This window comes from Phalacrocorax carbo, chromosome 7 (genome assembly GCF_963921805.1).
Source record: "Phalacrocorax carbo chromosome 7, bPhaCar2.1, whole genome shotgun sequence".
Classification (NCBI taxonomy): Eukaryota; Metazoa; Chordata; class Aves; order Suliformes; family Phalacrocoracidae; genus Phalacrocorax; species Phalacrocorax carbo.
This window is the reverse complement of record NC_087519.1, coordinates 45,398,012-45,413,787: the sequence shown is the minus strand read 5'-3', so window position 1 is coordinate 45,413,787 and position 15,776 is coordinate 45,398,012. Positions and strand designations below refer to the sequence as shown.

General features: G+C 43.6%; 1 protein-coding gene across 1 annotated transcript; it reads right to left on the bottom strand.

Annotated features, from left to right (window-relative positions):
• Positions 1-405: 405 nt before the first annotated feature.
• AADAC (arylacetamide deacetylase) lies at positions 406-13,607 on the bottom strand. Its single transcript, XM_009509504.2, has 5 exons — positions 13,347-13,607; positions 5,360-5,582; positions 4,062-4,131; positions 3,572-3,743; positions 406-2,372 (listed from the first exon to the last, which is right to left on the bottom strand). The coding sequence occupies exons 1-5, from the start codon at positions 13,482-13,484 to the stop codon at positions 1,764-1,766; spliced, it is 1,212 nt and encodes a 403-aa protein (XP_009507799.1). The 5' UTR covers positions 13,485-13,607; the 3' UTR covers positions 406-1,763.
• Positions 13,608-15,776: the final 2,169 nt, after the last annotated feature.

Here is a 15,776-nt window from a genome sequence, read left to right as displayed (position 1 = left end):
AGGCACTCACCATTTCAAGGATGGATTCAGAAGCAGACACACAGAATGCTCCTGCTGCAAAACCAAACCTCATTTTCTGACCCCATCTCCTGGGGCGAGTGGAAGCCCTGGCCCAGCCCTCCCCACAGCCAGGCTCAGCTCCCCACTGGTCTCCATCCCAGTTGCAAGCTTCAGCATCCTTTTCTTCATAAAAGACACCTACTCAACCATTTCTGTTTCTCTCCTCAACAACCACAGTGAAGCGTCACTAAGTATTCACATTAATGACAACAGCAGAAGTGAAACAACGTCCCCCTGGTTTTGGTCCTGGTTGTTTGCAGTAGCTACTGCGTGTGGTAAAGACAACTTGTTATTCTTTTCCAATAAATGGGATACTTCAGTGACAAAAAGTACAATGCATTGGAATCGAAGACAAGTTTAAATTTTCTATTCAACATAATAAAGATGAAAAAGAAAGTTATGGCAATCATTCCATATACATTCCATCTAAACAGGCTGCACACCCACTCAGAAAAAAAATCAAGAGCAATTATTGAAGATTCAGTATCTTTTATGCAAAAGAAAAAAGCAGGATGCTAGAAGTACATGTTTCCAGTGTGTTGTGATCAGTTTAAAAACAGTAGCCAACCAATCTGTGCTTTCATAATTCAAAATTTTTAGGGTTTATATTTAATACAGAAAACATTTATATGGAGGACATTTGTTCAAGACTGACAGTGCAACTGTGTTCCTTTTTCAAAACTATAAAGCTACTAAGCTAATTTTATTTTTTTAAAATCATATGTAAAAACCACTGAACAATTTTAAGGATAATTAGAATACACAATACATAACTTATTAAATAAGTAAAGCATAAAACATACAGCAGTGGTATTGTAGGGCTAGGACCTTCACAGCCTTCCTTTATCTGATGAATATTCAGTGCTGATTTCTAACACTATTTCCTCCCAGTACAAGGATTAGAGAAAGTAATTATCAAGACAGACAGATGCTTAAAAAAACCCCAAACACAAACAAAACAAACACCCACCCAAAAAACCCAAACAACAACAAAACCCACCCCACAACCCACTCAACAACCAAACATTTACACTGTGGTACAGCTATCCCATTGGGTTTTCAAGTGCTTCCCTCAAACTGTGCTGGAGAGAGACAACAGCATAAACCCAGCAGCTGCATGCAAAGGGCAGGGTTTCACAAGCTGCCTTTTACTTCATTAAGTCGGGTCCGTGCACTGTTGCTCACCCCATTGCCCACTGGCAGCAGCGGGGCCTTGCCAGCATGTCTGCAGGACAAGGGAGCAAGCAGCCACCAAGCAGCCACCCATGTGCAAACAGCTGTGTTGCCCATTTGCACAAACTTGCTATATAAAGACATTGAGATAGGAAGAAACAAGAAGCAACTAACACAAGACATCAGGTCCCACACGCTGTTCCAGCCGGGGGCTTACGTGAGCCCAGTCAGCGTGCAGGCAGGGTTGGGCACACCAACCCTTCTGGTCTTGGCCAGGAGAGAAATTCCAGGGCAGACCTGGTGGTTATTGGGGTTCTGAGCTCAGACAATAGCACTGAAAGAACACTTAGGTTATAAATCAGACTGATTTTCCTGCCAGACAAGGTGAGAAACACTGTAATCCAGGCACTGCAGGGCAACACAACAAAGATGGCAATCACGCCCCAAAACTCACATAGCTCCTATTCTCCTACCCTCCTCAGTCACACCCAGTGAACACAAGCCAGGCATACTAGAGCAACATATTCAACTCACAGATTCTCATTTAACCACTCAATATATCTGTTCAACAGCCGGTGCCCTACAGCTAACTCAGTTGGACCCAAGACAAACATCATTGCCCCATGAAAAGCATCCTTGGCATGATCATGTGTGACAGGAACGCCCACTGCCTGGAGGCGCCTGGCATACATGACTCCATCATCCCGTAAGACATCGTGCTCACAGGTGAGGACATAGGTGAGGGGCAGCCCACGTAGCTGGCCATCGCTCGCCAGCAGCGGGGCTGCCCTCGGATCCAGAAACCCTGGGTACTTCTGTGCAAGCTCAGAGCTTCCGTAAGCAGGACTGGTGTAAACATGACCTTTCTTCAGCTCTTCAGGCAGCAAATTGCTCCAGTTTACAAACTGAAACAAGTGGCTCGATTCAACCGGGACGTGCCTGTTGGAGGCCATCGCTTCCCTGAGAGATGAATCAGAAGTGAAATATTCACTCCAGAACTTGACCATAAGCGACTTGGGCAAAATGGGCTTGTTTTCATTGTCTTGATAAGATGGCAAATTCAGGTCAAGGGTTTGAAGAGCTGGGTAAAGCAAAGCTTGGGCTTTGAGTTTAGTTTTGACTTCAGAGTCCTCTAACAGCTGTAGAAGAAAACAGAAATAATTACAAAAAGTCAGTTAAAAAGTGTTGGTTCTCCCACACTGACAAAAGGTCTTAAAAGTAGGGGATTAATACACACATTTTACAACATAAGCAAAATAAGATTATCAATAAAACCAGGATAGATTAAAGAAATCATAAATTCATAGGCAGGTCACTTAAAATAGTATGTTGTATTAAAAATTCTCAAACTTCAAATACAATTTCATTTTATTTCTCCTATTGAAGGATAACAAGGAAATACTCTTTTTGAAGCATTGAGACTTTTTGAGGCATTGCTTATTTCTGAAGTAGTAACAAATGCTTTTTCTGTAACTATAGAGAATTTATATTCCTTATAAATTGCAGGTTTCTGAGGCTCCTTTAATCTCTGCACACAATTTAGAGCTTATCCATGTTTGTTTTTTTAACCCTGAGGTGTTAGAACTCAAGCAACTACAATTCTATGTATTTTAGACATGTGAAAAATAAAATGTGATTGAGCACTGACATTTCTTATGTCATCCATTTTTTCCCCTCTTCCCTAATTTTCCCTTTCTCCCTCACCTTCTGCCTTCAATGTCCACAGAAAAATTCACAACCTTTCCAAGTGAAATTCATTACAATCCAAATAACTTCAGCAGAGCAACATCATTGCACTTACTTTATTTAATAAACCTAAGTGAGAAGTGCAAAAGGCACCAAAACCGGGCGTGATCAAATGACACTGGAACATTTCGCGCTTTTTTCTTCTCCTGTAATTTACACCTGCATGAGTCAAACTGCTAAAATTCCCTTTTCAAACAACATACCTAAACCAGTCAAAATCTGCTTAAGAATAGAGTGATATATGCCCTAATTATGGGGCAGAGAGCCTTTTTTTAGGGTATAAAGTTTTGGACGACGTTGTAGGTGGGTTGACAGTTGGACTTGATGATCTTAGAGGTCTTTTCCAACCTTAATGATTCTATGATAGCATCAAAGCTACTTTGATGCCATTAATTGCCTCAAGTAAACTTGCTTGGCTGGAAACTCAGAGCCCTTGCTGACAGTCCTGCAGGCTGCATGATGTCCTGCGTACATAGACCACGAGAGCCATTTGGGAGGTGCACTTGGTTTGAGCAGAGGTTTTTGTTAGTCTTTTGTAAGAGTTCATGAAATGACAAAAACACCAAACTAGCAAACCAGCTTATTTTCTTACCTGTTGTGCCACAGCTGCAGCTAAATTGCCACCTGCACTGTCTCCTGCAACACAGACCCGATCTGGGTCCACCCCATACTGGGAGAGGACGCTGCTCTGGAGGAAGAACTTTGTTACCGAATATACATCTTCAAACTGCACAGGAAAACGGTATTTAGGTGCCAACCTGTAACTGTTAAGAGGCAAGCAGAGTTGTTACTTCCTGTATAAATAATAAAGAGAAAGGCTTGCGAGCATCTGCCCTAGTTGGTGAATGTTTATTATTTTCTGCACCCAGCAAAGCTGGAACTCTGTCTATCCTGCAGGATCAAATATTTTGTTACCCACCCAACTTCATAAAGCAGTATCCAAAATAACCACCAACCACAAATCACCACTGCAAGCCGACAGCTTTTGTTTACAAATACTTAAAGCTAGCAGGAAAGCACATGATTAAAAAAAAAATTGCATAATTCCAACCCTCATCCCATCTAGAAGGAGAATCTCTTACTTGACGGATACCACAACAGCATTTAACCTGCTTGAAGTCCATCTTGTCAGATGATCATAGGATTTCATGCCTGCCATGAAATGAGAAACTTAGAATATATTCCAGTACATTTGAGAGCAAACACATACACAACAGCATGTTCCTCTTTGCAGAGGCTTTCAGGTGACTTTCCAAAACTTCCACCCACCTGTGGCCTCTACAGCACCACAAGGTGACCATGGCACACAACAGGTTTATCCAGAGGCACAAACTAGAAGTAGTAATCCAACTATTCCTTGAATGCTATCCAAAAGGATGAACAAAATACATTATTTAGACTTCTGAGCACTACGCAATGCAAGGAGGCTCAGCTTTTGTGGCAGAGAGAAATGGAACCAAGATCTGCACCAGGGGCCAGACTAAGCTCTCTGCTACACATACGCATTCACACCAAAATTAAAGAACTTGCCCAGGAAAAATATTTTGGTTCATTCGCCCTGAAACAAGCAGCCCAACAACAAAAGTGAGCTATGGACTGGTTGTTGGAAATGTCAGCCATATCCACTACACTTAAAATGCTGGTTTGGGTGGTGGCCAGGATGATAACTTATATCCTTTTATGTAAAGCACTGAACTGCAAAGAGAAGCAGAGGATGTGCTGTAGGAGAGAACGCAACTGCGAGGGAAGATGAATCACTTCCATAAAAAAAAAAAAGTAATAGCAAAAGCATGACACACTGAACTGGAACATTTTAGAAAGCCCCTCTGGGCATAACATGGAAGACGACCAAGCATCTTACGAGTACTGATAGCACAATTGTAACCAAAACTAAAGAAACATGCTTGCCCACCTAGGAGCATGTTCATGAGAAATAAAGATGCAGTAATAGATGACTTCTGATACAGCAAAACTCCCTAAAATAGATTTCGGGGGACAATAAATACCCCTTGACCTTCCCCAAGCAAGAGGTATGAGGAAGCATCTAAGATCCAAGCTCGAGGGAACCAAGGAAGCTCCCAGTCTCTGCATCACCATTTGATTTTTACCCCTTTGTCAATGTTCTTTTCTGTATTAAGATACTCAGTTTTGTCCCTTTCTCCCCCTAATACCAGGTAACCAAGCCAGGGGCTGCAGATAAAACACCATGACAGAAAGAAATCCCTGGACCAGACCCTTTGTCCTCCACCTCAAGATACACTGACCACCCTCTCCCAATGCTGTTGCATTTTAACTGGTGAAATACTGGTTCCCTGCTCTCCCATAAAGCAAGAGGCAACGCTTAAACACAGGTCCCCAGTACTGACAGAGAAGAGCTTACCTGCCTGTCCTACGCACCAGCCTCCACCATGGAAGAAGACCACAGCCCTTCTCAGCCCATCAGAGGGCTTTCTGGGCAGGTACAGACGGACGGCAACATTGCTGAACTCCGTGTCTGTCACAGTGACGTTTTCATCAGACGTGGGTGCGACGTATTCAGCAGCTGTGATCAGCATCAGAGCTTCCATATAGTGCATCAGACCCAGCTGATCAGCAACCTCAGACTAAAGCCCAGGACAAAGGAAAACAGCTTTTTAAACACAGCCTTAGTTACTCTTAAAGATTAAATTTCCGTAAAACCATTTGATGCTCTGTACAAGTCTGTAAAATTGTTGAAGAGCCAAATGCTGCTGACACGGAGGAGTCACTGCCTCACACTGTCAAGGAGTCCAGCCTGAGCTGTTCAACTCCCTTATCTTATTCACTTCCATGTGAAGCACAGTGGCAGTGGCTGGAAGGCAGCCCAGGGGACACCACTGCTTGTCAGTGCTAAGACAATGACTGGAAGCACAGGCACGGAGGATAACTAGGACATAACGGAGGACATGGAAGAAAGCAGAATCACTTGAAACTTCCTGAGACCCAACATGAAGGTCTGCTCAGTAAGCCAGACCTCCTCATTTTTCCAAGTGGTTACGACAAAACCAATATCTGCTCCTGTGATAAACTGTAGAAGCAAAAGCAGCCGGTCTTTTCAGGATGCTGAGGACACTGGTGGCACAAATACAAGGACACAGCAATTTGACTTCAAACTGCACAGTGATTTTCAACGATCAGTTCCACCCCAGTAGCCAAGGAGCATCACTTAGAAATGAGTACCCTTATGTTATTAAAAGGAAATATTTTCTCTACATTGAGATAAAAAGGGAAAAGTATGTCTTTGCCACTTTACCACAGTCCAGCTCTGTTTAATTTCTTCAGTTTCATCAAATTATTCTATTGGTTACATACCCCTATGTTTTCATCCGTAACGAAGAAGTGCTCCTACTCATTAGCAGAACAAGAACTGAGTTGTGTGCTTACTGTCACAGAATCACCTCAGGGATCATCTAGTCCAACCTTTCTAGGAAGAGCACAGTCTAGACAAGGCAGCCCAGCACCCCGTCCAGCCAAATCTTGAAAGTGTCCAACGTGGCCGAGACAACCACTTCCCTGGGGAGATTATTCCAATGGGTGACTGTTCTCACTGTGAAAAACTTCCCTCTTGTGTCCAATCGGATCTCCCCAAGAGCAACTTGTGTCTGTTCCCCCTTGTCCTCTCCATGGGACTCCATGAAAAAAGGGAGTCTCCATCTTCTTTGTAGCTACCCCTTAAGTACTGGTACATGGTGATGAGATCGCCTCTGAGCCTCCTTTTCTCAAGGCTGAACAAACCCAGCTCTCCCAGTCTATCCCCTCGTATGGCAGCTTCCCAATCCTTTGACCATCTTGGTGGCCCTTCTCTGCACCCCTTCCAGCCTGTCCACATCTTTTTTTGTATAGCGGGGACTAGAACTGTACACAGTACTGCAGGTGAAATTCCATGTGGTCAGCAGATGAGACAAAATTTTGTCATGCTACCTGTGCCATGATACCTTCTGAAGCTACTTGCTGCACCATCATCCTTGAGGAGGATCCAGTTTTGTCTGAGCCACACAAATCCTTTCCTTACATTGGTTTGATATTTCACAATAAAAAGCTAAAATATAACCCTGCCACCAATGTTCTGGTTTCCACCAGCCCTCTGACCATGAGGTGGCTCCCCGCTGAATGAACTGACAGAAGTACAGTTCTAGTGTAACATCACTGCTGCCACCAGCCCAACTCTGACTGGGGAAAATCCCAGTGACTCCCTGACCCAGAGAGAGACTCTATGGGGGCAGCAGGAGCACCCTCCAGGAGGGGAAATAAGGATGATCCTAACTGGGATCTGTCTGCCTGATAAGTGCATTAGTCTGGGGGATCTTAAAAATACCCATAGGGTTAACTTTTTAAAAAAGTTCTTTTTCCCAGAAATCTTGAATCTACCCAAGCTGTATGGCAGCGCTGGGGCCCTAGCCCCTGTGCAGCCCTCCCCTGCTCTCTCCACTTTAGAGGCCATCAGTGCTCCTCGGCATCATCGGCAACTCTGGCAGAGCTACACAAAGGGCAGGGAAAACTTTCCCAACAGGGTCCACAGAAATTCCCTGACAGAAGAAAAGTTATATGGTTCAGGGAGTTCAGAACCAAGGAACTGCCAACTTTCAATACTGTTCAAGCAGTTTCCTTTGAAAATAGTGTTTTAAAACATTTATTAAATTCTATGGTTCTATACTAGTTTACAGTTATTCTAAGATGCTAAATAAAATTAAAACAAAACCACAAACACTAGCAAGTAAACCTACAGGTGAAATGCAAGCTCTAAAGATTAATATTTGGCAGCTTTGGCTCTCTGACATCAGGACAATTTATCCAGATTAAAGCATTTCAGAATCCTTTTCACTCAGATATTATTTTAAACCTTGAAAACAAAACTTTTAAAAAAACAAACACTGTGCTAGCTTTTGTTATACCGAGCCTTTGGTAGACAAGAGTGAATCCAAGCAAAAATGTTTCTAAAGGCATTTTATGGACTGTGCTAGAAATGCAGATCCCAACCACTCCTTCCAAAACCAACAGCTCCCCAAAGGAGGCATCACGTTTCCTCACAGCTGTCTTGAGGGAATTGTGACAAGCAAAGATGTGACCAGTGTTTGCTAATACATAAATCTCACTGGCTTTCCCCTGCAACCTTTTTTTGCTCTTCATTGGATTAAATTGTGTTTAAAGGAACTTACTTCTCACATTGCTTTTAAGACATTAGAAATGTATTCTAAAAACACATTAAAATATCACAACAATGACATAACGTCACAACAACTGGAAGAAAAAGAAAGTCTTAGTTTTCTATACTGTGAATAGAAAATGTGCCTTCATTTTCTATACCTATTTAAACAAAAATTTAGCCACATTAGAGATTGACTGTGAGTAGAGTGCAATCTCAGTCACGGGAAATGCCGGCAGTATGAGGAACCCCTATCGCGTGTAGCCTCCTTAAAGCACAGTATGCTATGGCAATGGGCTGCTGGAGCTACTTGCAGCTAGAAGGTAAAAATAGCATGGACCGCTTCATGATTTGGGAGCATTACAGTATCTAATTCCTAATGATATATTAAGGAATAGCTGGGGGTGTGTGCTTTAGCTTATTTTTTAGATGATAGAAAGTTATGAAGAACACAACTTCAAATTTACTTGAAAGCTGTTTGCTCTCTGACTTGCTGAAAGTGAACTAAGAGCTTAGATTTCTAGTTGTCTCAAGAAAATTGGAAGAAATTTCAAATTAATTTGTGTATCACTTTACAGTTTAAGAGCTGACACTATGATAATAAAAGCACTTTCCTAAATTTCAGGCCACTGTAGCCACCGTACTATTCTTTGTCTGAGCAGGCATAAACAATCCTGTAATTGCACTTTGATATAACTTTGATCGGAACACTTGGTTTGGAAGATAACTGAATTAACAACAGGCCTGAGTTTTTAATAAACTCTTTGGAACCTTTTAGTAAAACAAACACTCCCACAACTGTCACCAGCACTGTTATCGACTGTTCAGAAAGAAAAGCGCCCTGGGAAATGCCAACATTGGCATTAGGGTTGCTGGTTTGTGTGTACATGCACGCACACGCTCAGCTTTTTATGTGGGTCATTTCCACAGCCTGGTCTCCAGGTCAGTGCCCTGCCTGCACCAGTGCATTGCAACAGCCACCGCCAGATCCTGCGCCCGCTGCCGGCTCCAGCACCTCGGCTCCTCCATAACTGCCCCAGCGACAGGGGACGTGACCCAACTTCCCACACAAGTCTAACTGCCTCATCACATAGCAATAGAAATAAAACCAAGTTGTCTTACATGTTATCCGAAGGTGAAAAATAGATTAAACTCAAAGCAGGTTTGAGTTTAATAAGAAATAAAATAGCTTAGCCTGGTACAGAACCTGTCAGAAGTTTAGCTTTTCAAGAGATGCTTTATTCTTCCCAGGAAGAATGTAAAACAAACTCACACTTCAATTAATCACCTCTTGAAAGGTATAACATCTGGCATTCAGGGTTTGATGTTGTCAGTCATACAATCTAACCCTGCTTGGCTTTCTTTTTGTAATTTTATTTAAATCATATTTAAACCAACTATTTAATCATCTTCTACACATAACCTACTTTTTTCAGAAGTTAGAAGAAAAGAGAACACAGCTAGGACCTCACTGACAATACCTGACAACGATCACCACCATATTTAAGAGTCACCTCTCTGAAGACTTGGACCAAGTGATGTTGGGGACCTCTGCCAAACTATGGTTTGGAATTGAGATGAAGGCAAATGGTCAGTAACTGGCACAGGGCAGAAAGAAAATTCAGATCTCGTCATAAGCTCAGCAAAGACAAATACATATACATGCCAAAACTGCATATTTTTATCCACAGTGATTACACAGTTCACATAATTATTTCTCAGCTGTTGTATTTTCCCCTGAGGATTAGCATCTTGAAAAAATTAATATATAGGTCAAAGTGAGTCTTGCTGCAATTCCACTGAGCTTGTGAAACTCCCCTGCAGTGGGAGGAATTCCCTCAGCTTCAGGACTGAGGCTTTTCAATGCTCTTAGAGCTGTTTTTTCTGTAAGCCAACATTTTACATTGTGGAAAACCACTGGTCTACTGCCTGTGGTTTCAAGACCATTGTCATATAAAAATGAAAGAAAATCATACCCTCATCTGAAAAGTCTCATTGTCCCAGATCTGAGATTACTGCGTGTTACAGGGGTAAGAGGAAAACCAACCGCTTTGAGGGTTTGTGTTCCTTGTGCTTTGGAAAGCATTTTGCACAGTCACTTTCTCAGTCTTCCATGAGGAGAGCATGGCAGCAAAGGTGAAAAGAACCAAACAAAAAAAACCCCAAACCCAAACCAAACCACAAACAGAAAAAAACCAACCTAAACTTATTTATGAGGAGGGAGCCTCAGCTGTGCCTTGGCAGGCAGACAGCCTGGCACTGCCTTTAGCAGCTTATTTATCTGAACAGATGATAGTTCAGATGGAGGCGCTCCTCCAGGTGAAGCTTTCCGTCAGCTGGAGATGAAGACAGGCAGTTGGTGAGCGGGGCTGTAAAGGGCTCAAATACAGATTTCACTGCTTGTGAGAGGGCAGAGGAAGCTTTGGGAGGATTTCACAGAACTGCAGCCAGGGAAATGTTCAGCTAGGAAAGAAGATGTATTACATTTTATACTTCCTTCACACCTTTTATCTTAGATTGCATGCACATAGCGCTTCCTGAAAATACCTGAAGAATTTTGTGCTAAGGACCACAGAAACTGGCCAGTTTGTTCTTCTAGCTGGAGGCTGCTCCTCAGCTAGAGAGCATGTAGACTTGAAATGTTATAAACACTCAAATGGAGATATTCCCAGCCTCTGTTCTGCAATAAGATGAGTATGAATGGACTCTTCAGCATGCTGCAGGCTGGGCACACCAGCAAAACCAAGCACAGCTGCAATCCCCTGCAGGATAACCCATGGCAAGATGTCACCACAAGCCTCCGACCACCCTTTGGAGCCCCTCAGCCCTCACTGCCATGCCCGGCAGAAATTTTGAAAGCAGCCTTTTATTCAAAACAGTTACTCATCCGGGCCAGGAAACCCGAAATCAAAGGAAATCTCGCACAATTTGGCACAGAAGCTGGAGACCTGCCCAGGACCTATTAAAACAGAGAAGGTGAAGGAGGATAGAGATTTACCATTTCATGGCTTTCTTGGCACATTGTTTTGTGAGCTTGAAGAGAAGACCCTCCTGGTCAGGAGTGTCTGACGGCAGCAGTATTATTTCCCTTTTTTCAAACCAATGTCAGGGAGTCAAAGACTAAAATAGGCCCCTCTCTGCAAATTTAGACCTACTATTATTAGTGATTATAAGTTGTTATTATTAAGTGATTATAAGTTGTTGCCCTATAATTGTGTGACCATTCAGAACATATTTAGGACCCTTTAGGGCCACCTCCAATCCAATTTGCACCAGTGCAGCTCCAGGGAGGCTATCTTTGTCAGAGTCCCTTAGGTTTATGGTTCTGCATGAGACCGGAGCAGTTACAAAACATGCTTGCTCCGTACCACTGCTGCTGCTAACACACTTAGGCTTAACAGGCAGCCAATGCAACAGCTACAAAAGACACCAACTCCACTTTAAAGTGAAAATACACAATCCTCCATCACTGAAAGGAAACAGTGCTGCTTGCTGAGCACTTAGCACTGCTGTACTGAAGGCTACGGGTCTAACCTAGTGAGCAGACACAAGGCGTTCCTGGGGAAACAAGTTATTTGTGCACATAGTCTCCTTGCAGGCTACCTCCAAGAGGAGATTTAAGGGGGGAAGAAGCAAGGCAGCACATCAAAAGCAGAGACTACATTTTTTTATCTCCCACCACTAAGACCTCAAACCACAAGATCAAAACAAGGAAGCAGCAAAGAGTCCATGATCAAACACACACATACACAAATAACCCCCCTCCTGCTTCTGCTGGCTGTACAGACCCAAGAAGAGGTCTTCATTGCAAACAAAGGCTGTCCGACCCAGGGATGTCTCTGGAGATCAACAGGGGCTATCAGATACTGTCCAGAAGTGTGATGTTTAGGAAATATCCCAAGAAAACCTGCACCCTTGGCTCCATCAGAAAAGTCATGAGAGAGGAGGCTCCCACAGACTTCTGAAAATAATACCCACCACATTTTAACTGAAACAACAGAAAACACAGAGTCCCAAATTCATGCGCTTTGGAGCAAACAGCCTGGGGGGGTGGGGTTGCACCTGCAGCAGACAAGCCTTTGATCAGCATCCCTCAAGCAAAACTAGAAACCTCCCTCCTACCTCCTTAGACCCTCCTTTCAATATATTTTATGGTGGAGAAAAAAAAGCAGTCTCAAAATGTTTTTAGCCACCCAGAAAGATGTCTGCAACACTCAGCACCTCTCCTCCCCCAAACCTTCATCTTTGACCTTGTTTTTAGGTTTTTGGTTACACTGCTGCAGCCACTGTTGTACATTAAGTACAGGCTAGATTCAAAACTGCTCCCAGTTTAATGTACTTGAGAGGTGGGAACTACAGCACTGTTATTTATGCATGGTGTGCAGCCTCACAGATTATTTACATATGTTTGAAATGGCTGTATAGCATGACTGAAATGAAGCAGAAGCCAGGGTTGCAATTTATATAAAAATAGCATAGAAAGACATAAGGACCATGTTGTCAGTAAATACTGCCATATAACTACAGACAGGGTATAATATCACTGCCTTTCCAGACTGTGACATATGGTTCTGTGCTGCTTAGATAGATGCCATTTTTTGGTAGGCAAGATTACAGTGGTATTAAAAAAAAAAAAAAAAGGTGTGTGTATATATATATAAATTTCTACATGCTCTAGCATTATCATCCCTATAATTAGCTTTGTGTAGTTTTTAGGCTCATGCTGTCAGTTGATTCCTATGAAACGACAAAAATTAAGTTTTTAAGTGCTCTAGTTTGCCTTTCTCTGACATCCAGTACAATACTTGTGAGGAAGCTCAATATACAGGTTCCAGAGAAACAGGAAAAATTCAAGGAGCAGTGCTTCAGCTGCAAAGGATCATAAAGCAAAATAAACTTGTTTGCGCTTACCTATCCATATTCATATTACATATCACATTTCCAGTTACTCCAAATGTCCTTTTTTCAAGACTGCACAACTAAATCTTTTCTAAGTTTCTTTTTAGTCATAGTTACACAATAAGTTTAATGTTTAATTGCAGATAGTACTGTCCTTCACTTAGTATATTACCATATATATATAATATATGTATGAATGACAATACATTGCCATATCTCTATTAGCCACAGAGACACCAAGAACACCCTCTGCTCCATAGCTCTCTCCCCGAGGCCAGTCCCACACCAAGCCCAGCACCAAACTCACCAGGTGGCCAACAGCCCTGAAGCCAGCCGTGATGAGCATCACTTTCCAGGGCTCCTCAAAGTCCTCGGGGATGGGGGTGTAGACGTAGTAAGCAACAAGGACAGAGATGAGGAAGAGGCACAGCAGCTTGGCTCCCATGTCTACAGGCACAGCTCCTCCGAGACTGACTGATAAATCGCTTTCACTGACTCTTAACAGCTACAAGCCAGCAAAAACACATAGGGCAAAGTTAATCCTGTATTTCATTTGGGTCCTGGCCAGGAAGAGATTTCTGGGCTGACCACCCAGGGCAGAGGTTACTCTGCCGTGCAGCTCCCAACAAAACATGTTTCCTCAGCAAGGCTTTCAGCCGCTCAGAGCCAACCAAGCTGGCATCTCAACCCCAGATTAAACATCGAGGCTCCTACACCCCCATCACCCCCTTTCCTGCATTTGGCAACACGAGCCAACAGGAAGGCTCAGGAGAAAAGAAGCAGTTGAAAAATAAGGAACAGAATGCGGCCTGTGAACCAAGGGCTGCCACAAAGTGACACTCAAATGTGAAAAGATGTATTGAATATTCAGGAGCTATTAGCTGCTGCTTCATAATGCAGCCGTTCAAACAGCTTACAGAGATACCCAGCGGGATCAGACTGCAGCAGTGTGTAGCCCACTCATTTCTCAGGCAATAACAAGCACCTCCTGCTTTGGCAAAAGCACACCCTTCGTCTTCTACTAATGCACCAAACTAGTTATGCAATAATAGGTTTGGCAGAAAAAATAATAATCTTTTGCAGGACTTCTGGTTAATATTTGAAAGATCAGATTTAATTGCCACTATTTTCAGGATTACGAGATTTCTATGCATCTCCTAGAAAAAACCGCTTCTGCACAAGGTGGACTCAGAAATGGGTAAAAATTCCACTAAGGAAACACTACAAGCACAGGCACACTTACAGAAGAAGGGGTAAAAAGAATGGCTGTAGCACCAAGAGCCCTGCTTTAAAAATAAACAGAAAAAGTAAACTCAATTACAGTTAGACTTATTTCCTTGTCATGGTTTAACCCCAGACAGCAACTGAGCCCCACACAGCTGCTTGCTCACTCTCCCCTGGCAGGATGGGGAAAAGAATCGGAAGAGTAAAAGTTAGAAAACTCGTGGGTTGAGAGAAAGACAGTTTAATAGGTAAAGCAAAAGTCTCACGTGCAAGCAAAGCAAAACAAGGATTTCTTTCACTGCTTCCCATCGGCAGGCAGGTGTTCAGCCATCTCCAGGAAAGCAGGGCCCCATCACACGTAACAGTTACTTGGGAAGACAAACACCATCACTCCAAACATCCTCCCCTGTCTTGGTACTCCAGCTTTATATACTGAGCATGATGCCATATGGTGTGGGACATCCCTTGGGTCAGTTGGGGTCAGCTGTCCCAGCTGTGTCCCGTCCCAACTCCTTGTACACCCCCCAGCCCCTCACTGGTGGGGTGCGGCGAGAGGCAGAAAAGGCCTTGACTCTGTGTAAGCCCTGCTCAGCAGGAACAAAAACATCCCTGTGTTATCAACACTGTTTCCAGCACAAATCCAAAACAGAGCCCAATACCAGCTGCAGTGAAGAAAATTAACACTATCCCAGCCAAAACCAGCACATTCTTTTGCTGAAGTTTTACCGAGCACAACCACTTCTTCTCTCACACTGAGCAGCCCTTGGGGATGGAGCATCCTTTGGAGGACCAGAGAGCATGAAGCATCACGGAAGACTGGAAGCTGAACTGTGTGTCACCAGCCCAAATACAGAGAAGGAGGTGGCTTTGGTCAATCTATCAAACATTTTCTCAAGTTCTGGGCATCTCCAAGATACTAAGGTGTTTTAAAAATCCAGCTGTGCTACCCCTCCTCAGCCCAGGATGAGACACCCTATTCTCCCTTGTCATTCTTCTGCAGCAAAACAGCCAGGCCAAAGCCTGGCTTGACACCACTGCAGCACAAAACAAGAGAACACACAGCTCTGTGGTCACTTTGCCTGTCCCGGAGGCCAGTGCCAGGTGCTGAGGAAAGAGGCGAGTGAATCCAGCCCAACAGAGGTGAGGTTGCTGCAGGCCATGCCCCCAGTGAAGCACAAGCAAGGCTGAGCCTGCATCCCCAGCAGGCACACATGCACACCCAGGGCTGGACACACAGATCAGCAAACCCCATCTTCTCTTTTCTACAGCTCAGATCATTCTTCAGGGGCTGGCTTTGGAAGCTGTGAGGCAAAACACAGATAAAGGAGATACATTTCAGGCACCAGGGGAAGAGAAGGCATAGCCTGGAGAAGAGGGATTGAGGACAAAGCCCTGTCCTCCCACTGTCCCTCCCCAGGAGCAACCTGAGCTCTCAGTACAACTTGCTCTGCGTGGCCACCACTCACTGTTTCCGCACTGGCAAATAGCATAGAGGAAGACATGGCCAGACCTG